The following is a 9,719-nucleotide window of genomic DNA, read 5'->3' on the forward strand; positions in this document are numbered from 1 at the left end:
AAGGCTAAACAAGTAAAATATAAATAAAATAAAGCAACAAACAAGTCTTAACTTGATAATGGTGGTACTTTCGTACTAGGAAATACTAGTGGGGAAGTCCAGTTGATCATGTCATACATTCCAAATTTCACTAGGCTGGAACAAATGCTCTGCCTTCCTGTTTTAGCTCATACTGTGTGACAAGTGTGCCTAAACAGTGTGTCTGTTCAGTGCCATGTCCTCTACACTGTTTTGCTTTTTGTTGATTTCTGTTTAAACGGCCCCAAGTGTACTGCTGATTTGCTGTCTAGTGTTTCTAAGCGTAAGAAATTAGATGCCCCTTAACAGAGACTGTATATGTATCAGATTATGTTCCTTCAGGTATGTTATAGGGCTGTTGGCCATGAGTTCCATGTTAATGAATCAGCAATAGATATCATTGAGTGTCTTTAAATAGCACACCTGAAAAGTTCATGTTGCACAGTTGGCAAAAATGTGACCAGAGGCTTTCAGAAGCCTTACATTTCTTCTAGAAGCAACTATTTGGTATTTGCTATTCAGTGTTTGTGCTGTCTTTATAATTACTGAGAATAAAAGGAATTGACTGTACATGCTATGTGATTTTCATACATTATCTCATTTTAATGCCCACAGGAGGGTGTCATCTTCGTTTTACTGATGAGGAAAGTAGGGTTATCCATGTGTCACTTAGAGCTAGCACGTGGAAATGACAGGACTAAGATCCATTTTTAACTCCCAGAGGAGGAAGGGAGCTCTCCAGCTTTTGAAGGGGAATGCCAATTTTTAGGAAAAGATAATGGGTCCCTCATTAGGGTTGGTAGAAGGCCCAAGGAGAGTTGATCTTAGTCAAGAGCAGTATATACCTGAGAAAGAAGGAGGAAATAACTAAACATGACCTTCTAGGTGTAGTGTGCACTGGTCAGTTGATAAGCTAAGACAGTGGGAAGACTTCAGTTGGCAAAGAAGTGATGCACCGGAGTGGGAGGAATATTGGAGCCACCATATCAGGAAAGAAAAAATGGAAAGAATAGGAACCAGTCAACCTAGAAAGGACAGCATGGAGAAAAGCAGGAGGGATCTTTCAATATCTAAAGAGCTATCTTGTGGATGAAGAACTAGATGGAAAGCAGAACTAGGACAGCAGGTCAGTAATTACAGGGGCAGATGTTGCTCAACGTAAGAACATTTTGTGATATTCAGAACTTTCTTACAAGTCAAACTTAGAAATCAGTAGTCCATAGGCCATATTCAGCTGCAGATGTTGGCTTGCAGTGTTTTGTTTTTTAAAATGTATTTAAATGCCATCTGTGGGGAATGTGCTTTCTTGTCCATAGCCTGCTGCAACCTGTGCTTCTGACCCATGTCATGTCCAATGTTAATGTTGCCTTGCTCTTGAAACATTGTTGCCAGATTTAGTGAATACAAATATAGGATACAGTTACACTTGAATTTCAGGCAAGTGACAATTTCTTAGTATGAATACGTCTTATGCAAATCCTGGGATAAACATTTATATTCCAATATTTGGTATTTACTAATGCTGCTCTGTATTTATCTGAAAGCTCTATCCTGGAGACTTTAAATGGGAGCCCTTGATGTTGTATTTTGAGTAAGCAGTCTCCATATTTAGGAACCGTTCAGGGCTTTCAGAGGAATGCTTGCAATGGAAACAAGGCTGAACTTGTTTAAGTATCCTGGCCCTATTTTCTTGACATCTGCCATTTCAGAATAATAAAACAATACAAGGTAGGAGTTAACTCAGAATAGTAACCTAGGTGCTGTTCTGGGTGTGGTTGACAGGTGGGATGACAGCTTCTTACTCTAACAGCATTATGTTCTACCAAAAGAGCTGGGATTGATTAACAGAGAAGAACATACAGTATTTTTTACCCCTACTATCAACTGCTAGTAAAATTCTTATGAAGTAAAAGTCCCCTGGCATGTCTGCAGCTGGGAGAATGATGGCAATCTCTTTTTGAATCAGGGCATAAACCAAGAGGCACATAATACCCCAGAATGATAATTCTGTTTTCATCTGTCAAAAGCCATCTTTTACTTCTCTGAGACTGTGGTTAGTCATCCTGACACTTGTTTTCCTGTCCTGCTGCCAGAATTGCTTTTCTGGCTGTTTTGAACAGACTGTGACCAACTCCCTGGGAACATGGCAAGAGTTGATATGAGAGAAGACTGACACTAGCTCCCTGTACCAGAGCCTCAGTTTCTTTGATGGAAAAGGAGTGGCAGGATCTCTGAGGTCACTTCCAGAAATTGTGCCTCTAAAAATGTGTCAGTAGTCTTAGGTCGTCAGCTAGGTTTTCAGTATCCTATCTGGCCTCCAGAGAATTTGAGTTGTTTAGTGGGACTCAAGACAGCATTTGGTTTGGCTCTGTTATTTTGGAGGCAGGTTAACTTCGTGGTAGGATGATAAGGTCTAGAGCTGATGGTTGCAGTCAGCTCACCAGCCAGAGCTCTTTGTAGCTCAGCTAACAGCTTTTCTTTTTTTGCCTCAATTCATTGTGTCTCCCTTACTTTCTACCCACTTCTCTCGAAAGTCCTCCACTTAAAACACACGAAACAATAAAAAGCAGAGGAAGATAATAAAATGAATAAAACTATCTGGGGTAGGAGAGCTATGCAGTATACACTAAAGTATATACGAAAGGAGTTTGACGACTCTCATTTATCCTTTTGGTGAAAAGAGCTAGAAGACATGGGCTTCACCCTCTCTTTTAAAGATAGCTACATTTAGCATATCCCCAGGTTCACTAGAATAGACCCTAATACTCCTAGTGATCCTGTTTCCTTCATCATTCTCCTCTTCATCAAGATTAAATAGATAGAACCTCAGGGGTTATTCAAAGTAGGCAAAACTCCATGAAACCCCATTTCAACTATTGTAGCAGAGGAAAAAATTGTTCAACATGTTCTTTCTTCTCATGGAAAACCAAAGTTAGGGCTGAGAAGTCACTAATGTTGAGAATCTCTGAATCTTAAACAAGGGACTTCAGGTGATTTATGGCTCCACTATTTGCCAGTAATCACCCTGCTTTTATGGATTGCTCCTGTCTCCTCAACTGGACCTTCTGAGGGACTCTGTTCTTTTCACTTTTTAAAATTTTAAGGGTCTCATACTTACTGTATGCACTCTGATCGTTAGCCATTAAGTGCTGAATGAATGAATAGGAAATAAAGAGAAAAACAAAACAATGGCGTTGGAAACAGAAATATCCTGGACAAAATCCTAGCTCTTGCGTTTACCAGCTGGTGAACTTGGACAAGTTTTTAATATGTTTTTTAATTTCTTCAAGTCTCGGTTTCTTTATTAATAGAATGCAGATAAACCACTTCTTTTACTGGATGGGTTGTGAGGAATGGGTTAATAATCCCAGGTATTATTATTGCGCTTGTTGAATTAATGCAAAACACAAGCAAAAAGAGCCACTACATAGCAGTATGATTTTCTAACTTTTAATGCAGTCTCATTTTGTTTGACACAAAGATCTAAACTGGTGATCTGATGGATGAGTTGCTTTGGTTGGCTGCCCACTGTGGCAGGGCACTACAATGCTAGTTCCTAAAAGCATTTAAGAGGCATTATAGTCAGCAGTGGGATGCGTGCCAATTGTTTTTATTTATGATGCCTATTATGACCACGAGGCCAGCCAGTATTTGGCCCTCAGGAAAAAACCTATGGCCCCATCCACGTCATTACTCCATAATGCGGCGGAATGACTGGACAGCAGGAGAAGCTGCACCCCAATCGATGGGCTTCCGGTACTCCTTCTTGTCCAGGAGGTACTGTCTGCCACGGTAGTTGGGTAGCTCATAGAAAACCCAGACACCTTCCAGCACTTTACAGGAGTGGATCTCTCTCATGTGAAACTGCTCCATGATGGAAGGGCAGTCTTCAGTGGTTTCATACATCTGACCATTAAAATCTCCTTTCTCAAAGATCTGAATCTTATACTGGCCTCCACTAGTCTGAAATAAAAAAAAGAAAGAAAGAAATGAATAGCCATTGTTATGGAAATCATCAGCAGGTTAGGAACTCAGTGAACAGCCTGTTTCAGAACCTAAATCCTCAGAACTCCCACCCTCCCTGAAGAAATGACTGAAACAGTTGACTTTTAATAAGAAAACATTTCTCCAAATACTCAAGAGGTAGTAAGTAATGGAAGTCATAAGTGTAATTCAGTTTTATGATGAACTGATCTAAGATTTATTTAAGATTCAGCAGCCAAGAGAAGCCAGCTGCCTGTGGAAAGGTAGGAAGACTTTAAGGAAGAAGAAAATGGAGGAGAGGGAGAAAGTGAGCAAAAGCCCTAGACTCACCAGATGAATAGCTCTGCAGGACCCCAGGCGGTCATTGAGGCCCATCCAACGCTGGTATTCAGGGTACTCTCCCTGAGGTAAGATGTACATGTGCCCAGCAAAGTTAGGTCTTTCATACACAGCCCAGGTGCCTCCTTCCACTCTGATTGAGTTGCAGCGACTTAGGTATGTGTGGAAGTCTGCACAGTCGCAATCACAGTCATAGCGGCGGCCTTGAAAATTTTTGTCTTCATAAAAAGTGATCTGAAGTACAGGACAAATAAATAGAAGAACTGAGGAGTTGGGTGGCTTTATTCATAGATAAAATAAAAATTAAAAAATCTTGCCCACTTTAAAAATTCCTTTCTTCTCAACTCAGAGGAGACAGTATTTGTAGTTCTACTTTACCTCACAACATTTGGTTTCTGGCAAACAATCTTAGTTGTCAACAATAGGAAGAAGTACTTTCTGAACACTTAAAAATGAAGCAAAAGACAAAAGAGCTCTAACATAAACCAGCAGTTTCACACTCAAGTTCATTTCTTCTTCACGTTCCCACAGCTTTCTGTACCTATCACATTATATTGTAAACTGTCCGTTTCTATGTCCATGCTCCCATCCGACTCCTTCTAGATTTCATCCAAGGGCAAGAACCAAGGCTTACTTAAGCTATGGGCTCCCTGAGCCCAGCACTTGCCAAGCATTCAAAAAATGTTTGATAAATATGACTAAGTTCCACATACAGAGATTCATGGTAGGTGATATGGAAGATGTATACAGAAACACAGATTAATAAAAACATAGATTAACTTTCAAGAGCTTCTTTTAAAAGACTATAGAGCAAACACTCATTAAAATATACTACATTATATGTTCTACATTAGTTTCTTGCCAATGTGGTAGCTGTAAAGTAACGAAATGACAAGGCAAGAGCATTCTTTGCTTCAAAGTCTTACCAAATTTCTTCCACAGCGTCTGGGGTAAGTCTCTCATAGCACTAAAAAGCATGCAACCCTTGGAAACCAGAAATAAGAAGGCTCAGTTCTAGGGCAGCTTTTCCACCACCAACATACATTAGTGCAAACATCTCTCTGGGCTTCAGCTTTCCATTTGTCAAATAATATGACTAGAGAGACTGGAAGTCCTGGCTATAAAACAACTCAGCATAGTTCTGGCTGAAATAGAAGACAGCTCCCAAGAACACTTAGGAATTTATCAAGTAATTTCTGAAAAACTCTTTAAACAAAAATGGACTGTTGTTTTTTTTTCCTTTTTGCTTAATAATTAATTCCAAATCTAAGATCAATATTAGGTTAGAATTTGGATTGAATGCACAAGTGTCATGATTTGAGTGGCTAATTTCTTGGAATTATGCTGCCACCTTGTGGCTAATTTGCTTTAATGAACCCAAAGGAGTAATTTCAGATAAACAGGGCCAGGTAGTCTTGAGTTCTTGAGCAGAGGATTGAAACTAGATGTTTTCCAGAAGCAAAGGAAGAGAGATAAGCCTGTTCAGCAGAGTAAAGGAGGGGAATAACATGGCTTATTGTAGGGACAATAAGTAGTTAACTCTAGTGCATAGTGAATATATGATTAAGAATCAGGGGGAAATGCCAGAGAAATGACACAAGAGCCAAGCTAGAATCAATACCCTTGAAACTCATGTGGAAGCCGAACATTAGTGGTTTGTGCCTGGAAATAGATGGTTGCTAGGGGCCGGGGGTGGAGGTGCAGAGATGATGAGGACCAAGTGCAATGCAACTACAATGGGAAAACAATCAAAAGAAATTTAGGATTTGGTGAGCTATTAGGTGCAGAGAATGAATGAGGAAAAAAAAATGACTTGCAAAGGGCATAAAATATCCTTTTCCACCTGGGGTGTTTCTTTCTAGATAGAAACATACCAACATACCCACCTTCTACTTTAATCTTTCCCTACCTTTCCCATTATTCTCAACTCTTGTAAATCCTGTTCTCTAAAAACTTCCTTTTCCCCTTCTCACCTACTAGAAGAATCATCTCCTTTCTCTTCTCACCCAATTTTTGTTTTTCTGCTCCTTTCTTCATTTTAGCATAGCAGACTAGAGATCGATGGTACCTGAGTTCATGAATGAAAAGAAAAAAATTCCAGCACCACTACTTACCAGTTCAGGAACCTGGGACAGGGCATTGAACCCTTTCCTAAACATCTTCATTTGCAAAACGAGATAACAATTTATACTGCAGAGGGGTGTTCTGAGGGCCCAAAAGGATGTCTACAAAGCACTTGGTTTAATACTTGATTCCTAATTGCCAATAAGCTTTTGCTACAGTTGTTACAAAGAAGGGACTTGCCTAAGGTCACTAGCTAGTTACAAGACAGCTGCATCAAGTTCAGTAATGCACGGTTCATTTTATTTTCCTCTACTGTCTCCCTGCTTGCACAGCCAGCTCTGTTCAACAAGGCAATGCTATCCTTTGATGCTGAACAGAACTGATCCTGAGCATGTGAGGCTTTTCCTATTACCTGTAGAGAGATCTTTAGGAAATCAAATAACTTCTCAAGGAATGTATAGGTTCTAAACTCCCTAATCCATAAACTCAATTCACTTTGTTTTGGACTAACTATTTACCCAAACAGATGCTTTGTAAGGGATATGGTAATGGGAATAAAATTATCATCTATTTTACCTTTTTTCTCATACTTACTGCCCTGTGCACATATGTCTGATACTAATACCTGAGAAGTAGAAATATACATGACATTCTATAAGGTCACCATGCTGTTCATCATCCTAACTACCAGTCAACTGTCCCAAGGCCAAAAGTACTCATCATATTGTCATAGAATCAATACTGTGGTCCAGGACCAAGGACTTCAGAGCCAGAGCATGTTAATACCTGGCTATATTCAATTTCTAGTTGTAAAAGAAACATGAAATTTACTTGTTCTACTGTTAGCTGAGGTTTTGACTATTGGGCAAAAAGTTTTATAGAAAACTAAGAGATGTGCAGAAAATTTTCCTAAAAAGTACCACAAAGTTGGGCTGGGGATGTGGCTCAAGCGGTAGCGTGCTTGCCTGGTATGCATGCGGCCCGGGTTCAATTCTCAGCACCACATACAAAGATGTTGTGTCCACCGAAAACTAAAATAAATAAATAAATAAAAATTCTCTCTCGCTCTTAAAAAAAAAAAGTACCACAAAGTTTCTATCATTTTCAAAATTTCTGTTGAAAAGCAGCTTACCAATCCAACACAAAAGGAAAAATGTCTTTAGTATCTGAGAGAGAAAACATGCTTAATATAATCTGTTCTTTTTGCTGAGGCCATAATTCCTTGAATAAACTGCTGGCAAGAGAGTGGGAAAGAGAGAAGCAATGAAAAATAGTAAGAGATTATTTACTATCTCCCTTGGACTAGCAAGCAAAAGTTATTTTAATAAATGAACAACCCAGCTATAAGAAATAAGAGATCATATTATTACTACTCTGGAAATCTTTGAAATTCCAGAAAGTGGGGGATGTTTTTATCTGTTTAAGATAGTTATGTAACAGCCATGGTCCGTGGAAATCCCTCTAAGTGTTTCAAATTCTTTGTTAGTAGGATGTGCATGGCACATTTTCAAGAACCTCAGAGCACTAAAGACCTCTGTTTTTCCCCAAACCTTCGGATGATAAGCACTGATTTTTAGCTCTATTTGCCAAATGGCAAAAAAAAAAAAAAAAAAAAAAAAAAGACACTAACCAGTTATGGATCAAGTATTTCCTGATGATACACTGGGAAGTATACAATATTGCCTCTGTAGTTTTCTTGCCAAAAATGTTGTCTGAATCCACACATGAGGAAATAATCAGACAAATCAAGATGCAGGACTTTTTCTATAAGATACATGGCTTAGATTTGAAGTGTTAATGTCTCAAAAACAACAACAAACGTAGAGGGACTGTAATAGATTAAATAAGTTAAAGAAAGAAGTGACATGACAAACCAAATATGACCTCAAACGTAATATATGACCTCTATATCCAATGTCACACATTTCTGGTAGCAATGGGGGGAATTTGAACAAGGTCTGAATATTTTATATATATACACATACATACACACACATATAGCATTATACTTATATGCAGAAATATATGTATAAATATAATACAAGGTATATTTATGATGAATCTTGGGGACATGATGATGTTTACACAGGGATAGCCTTTGGTTTTAGGAGATATAGAAGGCAAAAGATACTTTAAGGCGAAAGGATAAAGAAGTTTGCCCCTTATTTTCAAATGGCTTAATTAAAAAAGATCAATAAAATGTGATAAAATGTTAATTGGAGAATTCAAGGGAAGGACATACAAGTATTCACTGAACATTTCTTGTTCTTTCAAATTCAATAAATTTGAAAAATTTTCAAGCAAAATGTTGGAGGAAAAAAATCAGGTATGAGACAATGGCTTTGCCTTAGACTTATTAGTGAGTAGAAGAACTAAAGAGAATGTCATTCCCAAAATGTTGCCTAAGAGATCACTTCCTAGCCCAGCAACTGTGAATCAAATATTTTAAAAGCAGTTTTCCTAATGTAAGTGAACATTTTATTTGGTGAAAGGGTGAGAATAACTGCTTGAATGAAGGAAATACCAAAGATTATTTCACCTGACTGGCCCACCCACCTTGGGCTTTTGGAACATTAAGAGTGAGGCTAAATTTAATAAACTAAGTTTCCTACTCCACATAATTCTCATCAGTATGTTCTGTTTCTGTGGCGCCTCATAGAATTTAGTTGCTGGAAGGCAGAAATAATGATATTTACATGTTATTTATCTGTACAGTATTCACACAGCAATATATATATATATATATATATATACATACATACATATATATATGTATATATATACAGATAGATAGATAGATAAACTCTTAAGAAAGTATTTGGTAATTCTGTTAGAGTAGAAAAATATAATAAGCTTTTCTTAATTTTCTCTCCCAGTACTAGTCCTTTAACCTTTCATACTCACCTCTAGGCAAAAAAGCAAAAGCTCTTCTCCACGTTCCTTTCAATGTATCATTACGTTTAAAGTGGGTAGGCTAAAAATCAGTATGACTTTTTTTACTTACCTTGGTTCCAGTTTTAGACATTTTTAGTGCATAGGTTGATTTCCCCAGTGCTGAAAGAAACCCAGGAAAGCTACAGAGAGTTAGAAGCCCAGAGACATTTATACTGGGCTGGTTTCAAATCAAACATTTGCTTAGTCATGAGAATAGGTTCCAAAAATTGAGTCAGTCATTTAGAGTCTATTGATGGTTTCTAGAAAAACAACTGGGATTATAAAATAAAGGAAAGCTTCAGTACCCCCTTTAATGCTTACCCAGCCCTGCTGCATTATAGACTTTGCTGAGTCAAGACACCAAAACCAAGCCAAAGTTT

The 9,719-nt window shown here is 38.2% G+C and overlaps 1 protein-coding gene across 1 annotated transcript; it reads right to left on the reverse strand.

Annotated features, from left to right (window-relative positions):
- Window positions 1-3,454: 3,454 nt before the first annotated feature.
- On the reverse strand, window positions 3,455-9,430 carry Crygs (crystallin gamma S). The gene is made up of 3 exons (XM_027951570.3): window positions 9,410-9,430; window positions 4,333-4,575; window positions 3,455-3,981 (listed from the first exon to the last, which is right to left on the reverse strand). The coding sequence occupies exons 1-3, from the start codon at window positions 9,428-9,430 to the stop codon at window positions 3,709-3,711; spliced, it is 537 nt and encodes a 178-aa protein (XP_027807371.2). The 3' UTR covers window positions 3,455-3,708.
- Window positions 9,431-9,719: the final 289 nt, after the last annotated feature.

The sequence above is a fragment of the Marmota flaviventris genome, chromosome 8 (assembly GCF_047511675.1).
Source record: "Marmota flaviventris isolate mMarFla1 chromosome 8, mMarFla1.hap1, whole genome shotgun sequence".
Classification (NCBI taxonomy): Eukaryota; Metazoa; Chordata; class Mammalia; order Rodentia; family Sciuridae; genus Marmota; species Marmota flaviventris.